This window comes from Myotis daubentonii, chromosome 3 (genome assembly GCF_963259705.1).
Source record: "Myotis daubentonii chromosome 3, mMyoDau2.1, whole genome shotgun sequence".
NCBI classification, from domain to species: Eukaryota; Metazoa; Chordata; class Mammalia; order Chiroptera; family Vespertilionidae; genus Myotis; species Myotis daubentonii.
Window position 1 is genome coordinate 151,931,871 of NC_081842.1, and position 17,578 is coordinate 151,949,448.

General features: G+C 40.5%; 1 protein-coding gene across 1 annotated transcript in view; it reads left to right on the top strand.

The window, feature by feature from the left end:
- LOC132230835 (guanylate-binding protein 5-like) overlaps nt 1–16,026 on the top strand; it is a 21,005-nt gene extending 4,979 nt beyond the window's left edge. The window contains exons 3-11 of the mRNA XM_059688911.1: nt 126–253; nt 8,165–8,274; nt 8,539–8,735; nt 9,092–9,334; nt 10,680–10,960; nt 11,721–11,933; nt 12,688–12,790; nt 13,065–13,246; nt 14,785–16,026. Of these exons, the coding sequence (XP_059544894.1) occupies nt 126–253; nt 8,165–8,274; nt 8,539–8,735; nt 9,092–9,334; nt 10,680–10,960; nt 11,721–11,933; nt 12,688–12,790; nt 13,065–13,246; nt 14,785–14,898 (1,571 nt within the window). The 3' untranslated portion in view covers nt 14,899–16,026. The remainder of the gene's footprint in view (nt 1–125; nt 254–8,164; nt 8,275–8,538; nt 8,736–9,091; nt 9,335–10,679; nt 10,961–11,720; nt 11,934–12,687; nt 12,791–13,064; nt 13,247–14,784) is intronic.
- Nucleotides 16,027–17,578: the final 1,552 nt, after the last annotated feature.

Consider the following 17,578-nt stretch of genomic DNA (forward strand, 5'->3'; position numbering starts at 1 on the left):
ATCAATACTGGTTATTCTTTGCTCCATCTCCACATCTTGCTCTCCTTAAGCCCTAGCTCGTTTGTCAAGAACATCTCTAATTTCCAGATCCCTCATCTATTACAACCTCTCTACTCCCCCTGCAGGCTTCTCTGTTGGATCCACGGTGCAGTCTCACACCAAGGGAATCTGGATGTGGTGTGTGCCTCATCCAGAGGAGCCAAACCACACCCTGGTTCTGCTGGACACCGAGGGACTGGGAGATGTAGAGAAGGTGAGGAACAAGGATTCCTTTTTGATCAGCCTTCTCATCTCTGAACATTCTTTACAGAGTTTTTTTGGTACTTCCACTTGAACAGAGTATATCTTTATTTCCTTTTCTATATTTAATAGTCAAATTTTGGAAACCTGAAGTGAGAAAAATATTTCTAAGCCAAAGTCATGATGGAGAGACTCCATTAATGTGGGGCTAGGCCATTAACCAAAATGCAGAAAGACAGTGCAAATAAAATCACTGTCCCAAGTCTGATCCTGCAGAGAATAGTGATTAGTACTCAGCTCTGGCTCAGAGTTCAAATTGGGGTTCTGGACCTGTGGCTCTCTGACTTTGACAAGAGTAAATCTCTTTATTTATTTTTTCAGGTTTCCACTCCTATTTGTTTCTTTTTTAAAATTTCTTTATTGATTAAGGTATTACATATGTGTCCTCATCCCCCCGTTACCCCCCTAATCCCCCACACTCATGCCCTCACCCCCCTGTTGTCTGTGTCCATTGGTTAGGCTTATATGAATGCATACAAGTCCTTTGGTTGATCTCTCCCCCTTACCCCCACCCTTCCCTACATTCCCTCTGAGGTTTGAAAGTCTGATTGATGCTTCTCTGTCTCTAGATGTTTTTGTTCATCAGTTTATGTTGTTCCTTATATTCCATAAGTGAGTGAGATCATGTGATATTTATCTTTCTCTGACTGGCTTATTTTGCTTAGCAAAATGCTCTCCAGTTCCATCCATGCTGTTGCAAATGGTAAGAATTCCTTCTTTTTCACTGCAGCATAGTATTCCATTATGTAGATGTACCACAGTTTTTTAATACACTCATCTGCTGATGGGCACTTAGACTGTTTCCAAATCTTTAAATATTTTATTTTCCTTTGGTCTTACCCATCTAATCATTTGAACATACATGAGCTTTTCCCACTCTTTGCTGGTAAGTGTTTATTTAACAACCAGCCTCCTGGGGTAGGGAAGTTGAAAAAGCCTTGACTTGTAGTACTTGCCAATAATCTAAATGCGCCCCTTCCCACCCCCAGCCCCCTCATAGCTGAGTCCAAGTTCCCAAAGTGACGTCAGGAAACCCAGGGTTTGGAATTTCACAGTCAGCTCCTGTGGGCTGGTATAAGCTGGCTTTAGCACACAACTGGATCTTTCGCTTGAACTTCCCTGTTGTTTAGCTCTTGTTTTGCTTTTGATTTTGATTTACTACGAATTCGTATGGTCAACCTCAATTTGTGCTTTAGTTTCCTCATTGGTAACACGGAGATAGTTATAAATTTATCTTACAGCGTTGTTTTGAGTACTCGATAAGATAATGTAGACTGCCTTGTGTATAATAAGTGCTCAGACCACACTATCCCAGGCAGAATGCTTAATTTCAACATCAGCCTGAAAGCTCGCCCAGAGGATGTCTGCAGAAGGGCCATGCAGCAGAACTCCGGACCCACAGAAGGGTCTGAGCAGATCACCCAGCAGTGAATCTGAGGGTCGGATTATTCTCTGAAAGAACTTTCAGCAGAGAGCAGGTTGGGGGCCAGACAGTGTGCCTGAGGAAAGAGGCGCCACCCTCCCCACCTCCCACAAAGAGGAGGCGCCCCTGCCCCCACTTTTGGAAGGGCTCTGCGCTGGAAATCTGCCCCCGGGGACTGGACATCTGGCCTGGTGGAAGCCTAGGCAGATGCCCCTCCTCGCGAGAGCCAGCTGTGCTAAAAGGTTAGAGAGCCAAGCAGGACTGGGTTTTTTGTTGTTGTTTGTTTTTATCCCCTCCTGCTTGAGGTGGCCATAAGGGGGTGCTAGTGACCCAGGCAGAGCTGAGGCATTAGGAGGAGAAGAGTGCTGCCTTAGCCCTTCTGTAAGCTAAGAGCATGGCGCCCCAAGGCCAGTCTGTTTAAATAATCTGAACCAGGACCCCTCCTCACAGAGTCCAGTTCCCTGGAGGAAGGGAGAGCAGTCCTGGAGCTGACTCAGCCCCTGGGCTAGGGAGGCCCTGCCCACCTATTACTTGGGGATCTGCCCTGCAGGGCTTCAGTCAGGTTGCCCAGAGCCAGGTAGGGACAGTATATTGACTCACCAGAGAACTGCCATGGAGGCTGGAGGCCACACACCAAATGGCCAGATCCAACCGCATTGGAGCAAAATCCAGCAAACTCCGCAAACAGCAAATGCAAAAGTTTTTTTTGTTTCGGTGGGCTTTGGTTTTTCTTTCTCTTTTTTCTCTCTTTTTTTCATATTCTCTCATTGCTATATTTCAGTTGAGTCTATTTTGTCTCTTTCTCTTTACTTTTGTAAAATTTTTAATTTTTTTTCTTTCTCTTTTCTTTCCCTAGTTTTCTTTTCCTATTCTATATTTTATTTTATTTTATTCATTATTATTACTTTTTAGGTTATTATTATTTTATTTCTTTTTTTACCTTTTATTTTTCATAGTTATCCTATTTCTGGTCTCTTCCTTCTTTGCTTTCATATTCTCTCTCTTTTTTTTATCTTTTAATTCTTTTGGACTTGTGTCTTCCAGTATTCTTTCATGCAGGGTGTTTTTTGTTTGTTTTTGAGTCTTTTTGATATGGTTGTTTTTATAGTTGTGGTTGTTTTTAAAAAATATGAAAATATGTTGTTTTGGGTTTGGTCTGGTTTTGCTTTGTTTTGTTCTGTCAGCACCTTTATAACAGTTGGCATGCTTGGTCAGGGTTGAGACTGGATCTTTCGCTTGAACTGGCAGAGGTGTCAGGCCTGGGCAGGGGACCCCCAGCTCCCCGCGGTTGCAGGCTCCGCCCCTGCCCAGGCCTAACGCCTCTGGCTGAGGAGTCCGGCTCGGGCAGCGGGGACCCGCAGCTGCAGCGGCCCCGCGATCATGGGCTTCGCTTTAGGCCCAGGCAAGGGACCCCTAGCTCCTTGGACTGCCAGCTTCGACCGTGCCCAGCTCCCATCGCTGGCTCCACCTCTACTTCCTGCTATCACTGGCCAGGGCGGAAAAGGCACCTGATTCTCCGATCATGGCTGGGGGGCAGGGCAAAGGCGGCCCCAGGGCCGCCTTTGCCCTGCCCCCCAGCTCTTAGCTCCCCCTGGGTTTCCGATCACTGTCAGTGGCAGGGGGCTTCTTCCTGCTTTCCCTTTCGCCTCCCTGCATTGTGCCTACATATGCAAATTAGCCGCCATCTTGTTGGCAGTTAACTGCCAATCTTAGTTGGCAGTTAATTTGCATATAGCCCTGATTAGCCAATGAAAAGGGTATCGTTGTACGCCAATTACCATTTTTCTCTTTTATTAGTGTTGATATTTAAATGCCATTTAACAGAGAAAAATCAACCAAAAAAATGAGTTCGCGTGTCACCTTTGACACGCATGTCATAGGTTCACCATCACTGTTTTAGGGCAAGAGAAACAAAAGAAAAAAACAAAACAAATGGGACATCAAACTATAAAGTTTCTGCACTGCAAAAGAAGACATCACCTAAATCCGTGGTTCTCAACCTTCTGGCCCTTTAAATACAGTTCCTCATGTTGTGACCCAACCATAAAATTATTTTCGTTGCTACTTCATAACTGTAATGTTGCTACTGTTATGAATCATAATGTAAATATCTGATATGCAGGATGGTCTTAGCCGACCGCTGTGAAAGGGTCATTCGACCGCCAAAGGGGTCAAGACCCACAGGTTGAGAACCGCTGACCTAAATGAAAAGAGAACCCAAGTATCAAAGAACAAATTCGCCAATAATATATCTGGTAAGAGGTTAATTTCCAAAATATATAAAAACTCATACAACTCAACAAAAGGGAAACAATCCAATTAAAAAATGGGCAAAGCATCTGAATAGACACTTCTCCAAAGAGTATATACAGATGGCCAAGCGACATATGGAAAAAATGCTCAACATCACGAATCATCAGAGAAATGCAAATTAAAACTATAATGAGGTACCACCTCACACCTGCCAGAATGGCTACCATCAACAAATCAATAAACAACAAGTGCTGGCAACGATGCAGAGAAAAGGGAAACCAGTGTACTCGTGGTGGGAATGCAGACTAGTGCAGCCACAATGAAAAACAGTATGAAGTCTCCTCTAAAAATTAAAAGTGGAACTGCCATTTGTCCCACTTCTGGGAATATATTCTAAGAATCCCAAAACACCAATCAGAAAGAATATGTGCACTTCTATATACATAGCAACATTATTTATAATAGCTAAGATCTGGAAACAGTCCAAGTGCCCATCAGTAGGTTAGTGGATAAAAACCTGTGGTATATTTACACAATGAAATACTATGCAACTGTAAAAAAGAAGGATCTCATACCCTCTGCAAGAACATGGATGGACCTGGAGACCATTATGCTAACTGAAATAAGCCAGTCAGAGAAAGAAAAATATCACATAATCTCACTTATATGTGGAATCTAAAGAACAAAATAAACTGATTCACTAAATAGATCCAGAGGGATGGGTATATAGAACAGACTGACAGATCTCAGAGAGGAGGGGAGTGGGAGTAGGAAAGAGATAGAAAGAGATTAACCAAAGAACTTATATGCATACTAGTGGCCCAGTGCACGGATTCGTGAACATTGAAAGGAAATTAATTAGAAGAAATATTTTAATATCGCTATTCGCCCTTTCTCTACAATAGAAGTGACAACCAAATTCACAATCAATCGAAACACATGCATGCAATTGGCACCAGTGAGAGCTTTATATGTATCACACATGTGCAAGTCAACTTAGCCTTTTATAGATATAGAATAAACTTGCTTAATTAGACCTGCTTTCTGATTTAGTTAAACTTTTTCCAGCCCAGTGAAGCACCCCAACTTCTCTTTCAGGTAATTGTCAGCAACACAGCAGTAAATATCAACACAAAGCAGATTATTATTATAGATCACTCAGGGAGAAGAAAGAGTAAAATATTTCACTGCAGCAGTGTCTGACTATATTATGCACAGTGAGAAAACCCGAAGTCATTTTCAAGGCCCACCATTTCTTACTTCTTTTCAGTCGGGTCAAGTTTCTAAATCTCTGTTTTCTGGCTAATGAAAAGAAAATAGGATTCTACCAAGTCTCTTATCTACCTACTCCAGGACTTCTGTGAGGATCGAATGAGATGAGGGATGGGAAAATGCTTCACAGACATTTGGTTAAAGTGTAAAATGCTTCCACCTGGCTATAAAGCAAGTCACGTTCCTAGGTTGAAGAAACTCCAAGGAATCTAGTCACGAGGGAGAGGAAGCTGGGCATTGCTACATGACATCATTACCCAGAACCCACAGTGACTATTTCCAGGATAGGCTGGGCTGTGGGCCACATTTCACGCCATAGGGTCTGCATGGCTGTGATTTGGTGGGCTGTTGCTCTGGGGTGGTGGCGGGGCCTGTGTCCCACTTGGGGGAAGCTGAGTGTTGCTTTGTGGGTGCCAGATCTGCAGTGCCATTTATTTTTAAATGGCCAATGTGCATCATGGCAGCTCCTGCATTGAGCGTCTGCCCCATGGTGGTCAGTACATGTCATAGCGACCAGTTGGATGGTCAGACACTTAGCATAACAGCTTTTTATATAGAGAGATATGCATAGTCCAAGGACACAGACAATTGTGTGGTTAAGGCCTGGGGTGGGGTAGGGTCTGGGTGGAGGGGGGAAGTGGGATAAAAATAAGGGACATATGTAATATTGCCAACAATAAAAAAATAAACTTTAAGAAAAAAACATCTAATGAGCTGGGATCCAGAGAGACAAGTCATCCCAAACCTGAGGAAAATGCCATACAGTACATAAAATTCATGTACACTGAAATTTTATTTTATAGAGTTGAATGCATGTTTTATAATTGATTAATATTTATAAACAAACAAACTCCAGTTTAATCAAAATAAACTTTCATTTTTATGGTAAGTAGTCTTTTCCTAAAAATTAACTTATATAACTTGTTTGGAAAAAACTATACTATATTGGCCATTTTGTAAATATGATAATTAATACTACATGTTGTACAAACCTCTAGATTTCAGTGGCTTTTTTTTTTGACAATTAAATGCCTTTATTGCAAAGCTGCATATATTTTTAAATTAAAATAGAACAGTTAAGAAGCTAATAAAATATTAATGTTGACTTAGATTACCATATATAATGATGACAAAAGTCTGAGAAATGTAGGTTGATGAAGACAATTTGAGTCAAAGATACAACCCTTTACAGCATTTCTTTCACTGCTGCTAAGAGAGAATCGAAACATTCTGTGACTGTAGAGAAGTCCGCATTTCTTGGTGAGTGCAGCAAGTATTGTGTTCTTTACATGTGGAGGAATTGTCCTGCAGGAGCTGACCACTGTGTACAGCTAGTGGAGTGTAGAGAGCGCCTGAGAAGGCACATGGGCATTTCTTTAGTTATTGTCAGCTGAATCCAGTGGCATTGGCAGGAGTGTTGTCAGCTTGACCTTCAGCCCAGGTGCCAGGGAGTAGGTTTTGTTATTTAAATCCAGCCAAGCACCAGGAATGAATACGACTCCAGCCTACCCAAGAATGAACATAATCTCCTATGTCTTGACTTTTAGTGAAACTTCCTGTTTTTTGCTGTATAAAATAAACACGCTGTATTGGCTCTGGGTCCTTGTTCCTGTTTCTCCATCAGAGGACAGTGTTCCCACCCAGCCCCAGCTTTTTCTTTCCATCTCTGTGTCTGTCTCTTTCTTTCATTTTCTCAATCCTGAGCTGCCCCTACTCAGGAACCTGACCACTCTCTAGCCGTGCTGGACATGGAGAAGAGAGAAATATTCACAGTAGAGGAGGAGGAGTTCAGCCTAGGGATGCATCCACTAGTCTCAGGGATCCTCAGGTGGAGGTGGAGGCAGGCAGCACAGCAGGCAGCTGGAGAGGCCCAAGTGGAGAGGAGGGAACAGTGCTGCTTTAGGACCCAGGTCCACCTCTGAGGAGGGGACCATCAGGGCGTGGCTCCTGGCATCCTGGCAGGTTTGGAACAGCAGCTTGTGAAGTGGAGATTTTCACAGCCTCTTCCAGGTACCTGAGGGTCTTTAGCATCTCCACCATCTCCTCCTCTTGTCTGGAGCATTTGGATCTCTCTCCCTTCAGTTCGTGAACCAGGGATGTAATTTCCTGCTTCAGCGCCCAGAAGGTCATGGTCGCCTTTCTGCAAGCGTGGGCAAGGCTGGGTATATTTAATGACTCTTTCTCATGCCTGGCATTGTCTAAGGATGACTCTATCCTCCTGCACTACTCTTTAGCCACGCTCAATTTAATGAGTTGGCATTGCTCCTCCATCTGTCCAGCCAGTGCCTTTGTCAGGTGCACTTCACGTCTTACATAGGTGGACTCTGAACAGATGGAACAAATCTGACTATAAATACGAGATCCACCAAGAAGCCTTTGACAGATGGACACACAAATATCTCCGATTGGAGGACGTGGACAGGGAGGCGTGGACTCTGGCCAGCAGCCCCACAGCCTCTTCGCCCAATAATGGGCCCTGAGCCCAGCTCTATAGAGGACCATAGCACCTCCATAGACCATCAATACAGGACAGCTGGGTCACCATGGAGCCTCCAGCCACAACAGAATCCATGACACCCCAACATTCCACCTGGAACCACCCAGCAAGGGTGACCCTCATTGGTCATCAGTGATATGGTTGAGATAGGGGAAGATTTGTAAAAACATATGCCAAAAGTCCAATGACATTCAGTATGTCATCACCATGTATGTTTTCGTGTCAATATAAATTAAAATATAGTGAAAATAGCAACAAAAATGATCAATGCTAATGACAGAACTATTCTATTCAAAGTGATATGTTTTTCACAATCACTTTTGTTTGTTCATTTAACATTGTAGATCAGGGGCTTATTTTTAATGATTGCTCATCTGGGAATGCCATGAGACATGATTTAAATTTGTTTTGACTTCTAGGGTGACCAGAACAATGATACTCAGATCTTTGCACTGGCAATACTATTGAGTAGTACCTTTGTTTACAACACCATGAACAAAATTGACCAGAGGGCTATCGATCTATTGCAGTATCCTTTTATGATCCAGGATGGCACCAAAGCCAGAGAAAGCTCTTCTATCCACCAGCTGTGTTTATGAACCTTTTGAATCAAACACAAAAATAAAAACGTGATAAACATTAAAAGTACAAGAAAAACAGCCCTTATACTTACGGAGGTTATGAAGAATTGGTTACAACCAAAAGAGAACATAATGGTATAAGGATGTAAGGAATGCAATATGGACTTAGATTCAGTCCTATTTCCAACCAGTTTTCCTTAATTATATCTCAGTTATGTAATAGAACTGTCAAATCAGCTCAGGACAGTTTCTCCACCTGATCTTGATGGGGTTGAAGATGCAGCGGATGCTGTGAGCTTCTGTCCAGACTTAGTGTGGACTCTGAGAGATTTCTACCTTTCCCTGGAAGCAGACGGGAAACACATCACAGCAGATGACTACCTGGAGAACTCGTTGAAGCTGAAAAAAGGTAACAGGGACTTTAATTTCAGAAAGAGAGAGGGAAGAATATCTCTATGTGTAAGTGGTTACATTTATAGTTTCCTATATTTAATCATTTGGTTAAACTGCCAAGTAAATAATGAGCACTACTAATTTAAAGTGAACTATTAGATTCAATATGAGATTGAATTACTGAATGTTCTTGGAGCAAATTACTTTTCTTTCTTCCTTTCTCTGATGGGTTACCTTTTAACATTTTGCTTAGAGTTTATAGAGATGTGTTGAAATAGATAACATCACGTTAAAGACAAATTTATTCATGGGAAATACATTAAAATGAATGCTAGTTCTATACTAAATAAAGCCAATTTTTTTCTTTCCCAGACACTGATGAAAATCATAAAAATTTCAATTTGCCCCGTCATTGCATACAGACATTCTTTGCAAGAAAGAAATGCTTTGTCTTTGACTCTCCCACTCACCGGAAGAAGCTTGCCCATCTTCCGACACTGCATAACGATGAACTGGATCCTGACTTTGTGCAACAAGTGGCAGATTTCTGTTCCTACATCTTTCACCATTCCAAGGCAAAAACTCTTTCAGGAGGCATCAAGGTCAATGGACCTCGTGAGTACCTTCCTAAGGATTTTCCTTCAACTCAACATAAAGAATGGGGCACTGTTAAAAGTTTTTCCTTTCACTGTCTATGTTGAAAATCCTTCATCAGTTATGACCAAGAAAATTATATACATCACATTTTTAAGTTCCAGTGGGTACCCAAAACATTCCTACTGATTTTTTAAGTAATGCCTCTAATCTAGGATATAATAGCAATATCATCTGAAGAAAAGATCAAGTTAAAGTGTTCTATTCATAAGTGGTCCATTGGACTAACCACATGAGTTGGCAACATTTATTCCATGAATATAATGGATACTTATTATGTGTCACAGCCTTAGATAAGCACAAGATAACATATAGGTTCTCTGTTAAAATGGAACGTACTTGATATAAACATTAAATAAACAGAGGCTCAAGTTGTTTAGAGCTTTAAAGGAAATCTAAGAAAGCATCTTGGGCCAGATTTTTTTCTCTAAAGACACTATGCCTCAGAACTCTATGAATGATTGCTATACTCTTGAGCAATGACTTTCAACCAGTGTGCCTCAATAATTCTTAAAACATGCAATACCTGACTATTTAGTCAATGGCACTGACTTCTTTTCCTTTAGAATGTCAAATAAAAATATGATAACAGTCAACACAATAGCCAACTGGTATGAATGAATCTAAATTATACCTATTTTTTTTGTCAGATCAGGAAAAAAAAACCCACATATTTTGTTGTGCAGCAGAATTTTAGTAATAGTTTATGTGTGCCATGAGATGGAAAAGGTTGAAAATTGAAGTTCTAGAAGAATGGTGAATGCAATCAAAAGTATGCAAGGGACAAGGAAGACAAATAGGAAAGTTCTAACAAAGAGTAAAGGCGAGCCAGTCTAATTTGCTCACTTTGTGTTTTTTCAGCTAATACTCTTACCAGCTTTACATACTGAAGTGGAAGAGAAAAGAGAAGTCTGAAGGAAAATGAAACCTGAGGAAGTGAGAAAGAAAGGAAAGAATAAAGAGGCCAGAAAGGCCTATAGCAATCTAATAAAATGAATAGGCATAACTTCAACCATTTCCTCATTTCTCAATAGAAAAAGGATGGCATGAGGATGATTACATAGAGCTTGATGTTTCTCCTTTAAAGACTTTCTTTTCCCAAAGAAAGATCTGGCTTCTTAGTCACACAATTTTCAAAAACAAAACAAACAAACAAAAAGCACATATTTGAGCCACTTGAACACTATGCAGAATACTGAAAAAGCTCAGGCAATGCATTGTTAAATTAACATTCTCAGAACTATCCAATTTTAGAGCATGTCCTTTTTTTCTACAAATAATGCATGTATCTCTTTCCCCTGTGAAGGTCTAGAAAATCTAGTGCTGACCTATGTCAATGCCATCAGCAGTGGGAACCTGCCCTGCATGGAGAATACAGTCTTGGCCTTGGCCCAAATCAAGAATTCAGCTGCAATACAAAAAGCCATTGCCCACTATGACCAGCAGATGGGCCAAAAGGTGCAGCTGCCCACGGAAAACCTCCAAGAGCTGCTGGACCTGCACAGGACCAGTGAGAAGGAAGCCATCGAAATCTTCATCAATAATTCCTTCAAGGATGTGGACCAAAGGTTCCAGAAGGAATTAGAGGTAATTAATATTCTTTGCTCTGCTCCTGGGGCTTACATGTAATACAAGTATTGCTATGAAATGCAAAATGGGGACTTAAGAAAAGCAATTCTTACTAGACTGGAAAATAACGACTCTTATATGATCAAGATATCACTTTTATTCTGACAACAAACAAACAAGCAACATGTAACTACTCTGGGTTGTATGGATTTTAATACTTTCACACACTCACAACTCACCATGTTACAATCATGGACTAATTTTTTAAAATTAATCTTATTCTTTAAAAATTACATCCATAAACTATTAATGAACTTTCCTTTTATATTAATCAAGTACACAGAATTGCCAAATGGTTCTCCTAAAATATCATGTCTCCAGGTTTCATAGCATCCACACATACCATTCTAGTCAATTATTCCACTCCACCTCCTTGTTGGGAATCCAAGGCCCAGGAAAATACAGAAACAAGGAATGGTTGTAAATGAGTAGGTTGTATAAAAAAATAGGTCCTGAGGTTAGATATCTGTAGTCTGAAGATCACATCTAAAGCAGAAATATCAAGAGAAATGGGTTTCAGGAGATTTGGGACACAAAACTAAAGTTATTTTTCTATACCATAACATCCTTGGACCTTTCCTAGGCTTGGTAGGGAGGATATAGTCTTGCTGTTGTTCTCTAGTTTCTAGAAAATCAATAGAGATTCTCTCTGAGAATCACTTGTAGAAATACTGAAGTATTGCTAACATCTTTTCCATGGGCTTTTGTCCCTTTGAAGACCCTGCTGGAAGCAAAGCAAGATGACTTTCGTAAGCAGAACTTGGAGGCATCATCAGATCGTTGCTCAGCTCTACTTCAAGATATTTTTGGTCCTCTAGAAGAATATGTGAAGCAGGGGGTTTACTCAAAGCCTGGAGGGCACCGCCTCTTCATTCAGAAGAGAGAAGAGCTGAAGGCAAAGTACTATCAGGAGCCCAGGAAAGGAATACAGGTGTTCCTTGTTTCAAGCATTAATTGTGGGAAATAGTTGGGGGTTTGGAGTGGGGAAGGGCTTCTTTCAAAATCCAGTGAAGACAGGAAGAAAGTATTTATACTCTAATGATAGCTGTAGGATTAAACTGAACTATCACCATAATCACCAGACTTTTACTGCAACCATCAACATTCACTGCAACAAAGGGACTTTTTTGGTTACATAGGACAGAATTGCAGTAATTGAAATGAACAAGAAAAAAGAGTAATTCATTGGCTTACATAAAACATTTAAATTTAGTTGCAACTACAGCTACATTCAGGAATTTAAACAATGTCATCAATTTCCCCCTTCCTTTTTTTCTTTCCAACTCCCACTTAGTTTTCTGTTCTGTTTTCCTACTGGCTTCATCCTCAGGCATGGCAGCAAAGAGGACACCAACATCTCCAAGCTTAACTAGATCTTTTGCCCTCAGTCTCAGAGGAGAGAGAGCATTTCCCCAGCACCCGTATTCGTTTCTAAAACATCCATGTTGAGCTTTTTCTCACCTGCACCAAATTCTTTTGTACCCAGTGAACTTGGGTGCTCTGATGAGCCAGCCCAGAGTTTGTGCCCACTCTTGTGACAGAAGAGGCTTGATTGACAGTTCCACGGAGTGCACGCTGAGCAGTTCTGGGGAGGAAAAGATGCTGGGAAGAAAAATAAATAAAAAGGTTTACAACATGCCCAATCACTGTTTCCTACTTTTCACTGCATGGCTTTGGGGTCCTAGGCTGAAGAAGCTCTGCAGAACTATTTACAGTCCAAGGAGTCCGTGAGTGATGCCATTCTACAGACAGACCTGGCTCTCACCGCGAAGGAAAAGGAGAGGAAAGGTGAGAGGAAAATGGAAGAAATGCAGGATAGAACTTTCTGTACATTTTCAATTAATTTGGCCTGGCTTACCTGGGATCTTTAAACTAGAGCAAGAACGGCAAAGATGACTTTTTGCTCCTCGAGCTTTATCTGGGTGGGTGTGTACTGTCATCTGAAAAGCCAAAATGGCCCCAGGGAATTTTCTCTATGAAGCAGTAATAAGCAATAAGAGCAGGAGACAGAAGGAAGGGACACTTTAATCTTAGAGGAGTTTGTCATTTTCTTCTTTCTCAGAAGCATATTTGAAAGCAGAGGCTGCAAAGGCTGAAGCACGAAGGTTGGAGGAGATTCAAAGGCAGAACCAGCAAATGATGGAGGAGAGGAAGAGACAGCATCAGGAGCAACTGAGACAAATGGAGATAAACAGAGCCCAACAGCTGGCACAGGAACAGATGGCTCGGGAACGTCAGCTCCAGGTACTCACCCATTATTTCATCTCATCATTTTAATCACATCTCCCTCTCTGTATTGATTAGAACATGGAACTGTGACAAAGAGAGAGAGACAGCATAACTTTATGGCTCAGGGCAAGGACTCTGGAGTCAGACAGCCTGGTAAGAATCCCAGCGCCACATCTTACTAAATATATGTATGGTTTGGGCTAGTTATCTGTCCCTTAGTTTCCACTTGTGGAAAGTGGAGACAGTAATAATACTTCTTTTATAGGTATTTTAATAGTTAAGTGAGTAAATATTTGTGTTTAGATTAGTGCTGAGCACAGAATAAGCACTGTACTTTGTAAATAAGGATATTTCTAACTCACAGTAGTCTTTTTTGTTAAGTGGTTAATTGCTATAGACAATCGTTTACTTTGGTCATAAATTACTTTGTTAAATCGATTTCATATTATGTCCCTGTCTTTGCCTCAATTGTCACTGATTCTGAGGCTTTTTTTGCAGAGTTTATTTCAGCCAAGCCCTTATTATCATTATCACTGAATAAGCAGTAGTTCCTACGTAGCAAGTACTGTACAAAGTACTTTATGCACATTCTCTCATCTAATCTGTTCATTGTGAAGCAGAACCATTATGTCCCCATTTTTCTCATTAAGAACATTAGGTTCCAAAGAGATAACTAAATGTCATTATCACACAGCCTAGAAAGTTATCCAAACTGCCTTCCCAGAGAATGAGAACTGCAGTATTTTTATTTCTGCAAACCTAGTATGAATTCTTATGTGAACCCTTCCCCCAGGGTGACCAGTCTACCTGTAGGTCCTAGTTTTCCAGAAGCTCCAAGACATTTTTGTGAATACAGATCTACACTGAAGGGCAGTATGGTCAACCTGGGGTTCTTGCTCTCCTCAGTCTTTCATCCACTCCTGCCCTATAACTGTGGAGACTGGAAACAAATTCCCTGATCTAAGGCTCAGACGCCTCACCTGATTGTGTTGTCACTTAGACACCCTGTTGTTGTATTAGCCTTTCCTCAAAGAATTAGATCTGACATTCCTCTGTGTAGAAATGAAAACTGAAGTCAAGATGTGACTCAGATTGCCCAAGGAGGAAGGGAGAAGGGACCTCAGGATGCAATTCTTGAAACACCAATCCTTCAGGAATTGAGAGATGGTGATGCTTCTGCAGCTAGAGGAAGAGATATGGGAGAATTGTTACTGCTTGCTCCAGCTCTGTGGCTGCCTGGTTTGGCTCAGTAGATAGAGCATTGGCCTGCAGACTGAAGGGTCCTAGGTTAGATTCTGGTCAAGGGCACATGCCAGGTTGTGGGCTAGATTCTTAGTAGGGGGCATGCAGGAGGCAGCTGATCAATGATTCTCATCATTGATGTTTCTATCTCTCTCTCCCTTTCCCTCCCTCCCTGAAATCAATCAAAAATAAGTTTTTAAAAAATAATTGAGGATAGTCGATGATTTTGGCTTGTCCTCCCCACCCTGCACTCCCAGTGATGTGGACATTACTTTTTGTTAAGCTCTTTAGTTTTATTTGTCACTCTTCAGGAAGAGGCTGCAAAGCAGAGGGAGAGAGAAGCGGCTGAAATAAGAAGACTTCAGAATGAGATTCAGCAACTACAGCAAGCAAAATCACGAAATGATGATTGTATCTTACTCTAAAGCTAAACATCTGAACTTCTTTTCATGTTCACTTTTTACTGAAGATAGAAAGATACAAGAAACTATAAAACGTGGGACAATTACCATTTAAATAAGTGTTATAATAATTATATCAAACTTTTGTATTGTTACTAAGTTTTGATGCCCATTATTGGTAAAATGTACATTTCAATAGTGTCAATGATGATTACTTCCTTGAAAAGATTATAAATTGTATAACAGAGGGCATTTGATCACTGCATTTATTTGGTAGAAATAGTGGGCTGGTTCTCTCAGGGGAAACTTCCTCTTCTACCTCAATGCCATCCCTCTAATTTTCTCAGGGGGAATTGAAAGTGACCTAGGGTGTGTGTGATTCACAATAGTCTCAGTCAAATGGGACTTGATCAACATCTTGAACTCACTCAGGTGGGCAGCACTCCTGTCAAGTGGTCATATGCTGGATGCCATGGCAGGGAGTGACCACTTTACCTAGCTTCTTAGCGGCGACAATGTTCGGTTCTCAACTACGTGGAGGCAGTCAGTCTATGGGAAGTGATGTGACTACTGGTCATGCTCAGTAGAGTTTGCTTAGAGAGAGCCTAAACTGCAAGCAAATAGCACTGTAATGAAGTAGAGGTGCTCTAGAAGTTAGAAAGAACTTCGGGTATGGAAATTGTGTCATAGGCCAAAGAGCTAAAGAAGCCTTTCCTTTATGTTATCCCCATCAAGGGCATAACTTAAACAGGGCTTTTTATATAAAAAAAGCAGTTTATACTGAATTAAATGATCATTGCTATGTCTTTATAATCCTTTAGAGCCTATAAATAAATTGTCTAAGGAATGCTAGATAATGTGTCAAAATATCTGATGGGATCATTTTATTTTATGCTTGCTTATAATGGTAAAGTTAAACTATCTTAATTCTTTGCAATCATGTATGAAAACCTACTGATATTTCTTAATATTTATGACTTGTATACATATATCTTTGTACATAATTTTAAACATAAAGAACCATAAAAAGTTTTAAATAACTCTACCACTTTGTTTCCCCAATAGTGAAAAGTCTATGGGGAGGCCTCTTGAATTTCCCTAAGGGGATTAAGAACTACTTTAAAGACTGAAAAGAAAACACATTTTATTACATCTTTTTATTTGCTTTCTGTTTCTTTGTTTTATCTCCAGTAAAATAGGCTTCAAAAGTTATAGAATCATTACACAAATCTCTATTTTTATTTTCCTTATTGCGTACCTACTTATATTAGGAATTTCCCAGTTGAGTTATATGATAGGAATTTAAGCTTTTTCAGTTGCTAAAAATATGACTTACTTATTTACAAAAGAAAATGATAAATTTTAATCTTTGTCTTTTTTCTGTTCTTAGGAGATGTTTATTATGCTGACTTTCCATATCAATAGGGCTCAGTGGTGCTCAACTGTATGTCTAGATTTAAACTGAACTTCAGAAAGTACCAAAGGCCACAGCATGCTTGCCTGAGCATTTGCTTAACAGCACACCATAATTGCCTTTGCAAGCTGTATAACTCATAAAAGATACAATAAAATGCATCTTAATATCCAGGGAAATGTCTTGTTGAAAAGAACAGCACTATCTTCAAAATAAATACTAAGTTCATTACTACCTCTGTTATAGAGATTCAAAACACACACACACACACACACACACACACACACACACACACATACACACACCTTGAGACTAAGCAAAATCGTCAGCTATCTAAGGTTCCAAGCTTGGTACTATTAACTTAGACCATATTACATATCATCTGATTTCTAGCTCAATACTTCTGTTATATCTTCAGGGAAAAAATAAAGTTTTTCTCCTTTCTGTTAGACCCTCAGAGGTGCATATTGTTTTCACCAGTGATTCACATTCTTTCCTACCAGCATTTCTGGCCTCCCCTCATCCCCAAATATTTTGATCTCATATGACTCTCTTATGAGGTGGTCATCAGGTACAAAATGACCAGAAAAGATGAACATAAGACAGTTACTTGAAGCTACCAAGAGCTAGACTACATTATCTGACATTTACAGTGCTGCTTCTGTGAGGTCAACTGATTAAGTTTTAAATGCAAAGACAAGGAAACAAATTCTCCCCTACAGCCTCTATAAGGATGGCAGTCCTGCTAACACCTTGATTTTAGCCTCCTGAGACTCCTAACTTCAGAATTGCAAGATAATTAACTTTATGGTGTTTTAAGCCATGTGTAGTACTTTGTTACAGCAGCAATCAGAAACAAATATAACTATTAATATTATCAGTAGTTACTGAGACTAGCTAATATTGATTCAGAATTTATCGTGTGCTATTTATGAGTTTTAATAATGTATTTGCTGTTCATAAGGACTCCATGAATTATAATTAACAATATCTACACTAATAAAAGACAAACATGCAAATTGACCATACCTTTGCTATGCCTTAAGCCACACCTGCCAGCCAATCAGAGTGACTATATGCAAATTAACCCAACCAAGATGGTAGCTGGCAGCCACAGAGCTGGAGCAAGCAGGAGGCTTGGTTGCTCCAATGATGGAGGAAGCCAAGCTTCCCACCTGCCGCTGCTGGCTCTGAGCTCCACTCAAAGCAACAAAGTTTCAATTATAGAAGATAAACAAACCCCAGATACCTGCTTTCAGCAGGCCATGGCCACAGAGCTGGAGCTAGCAG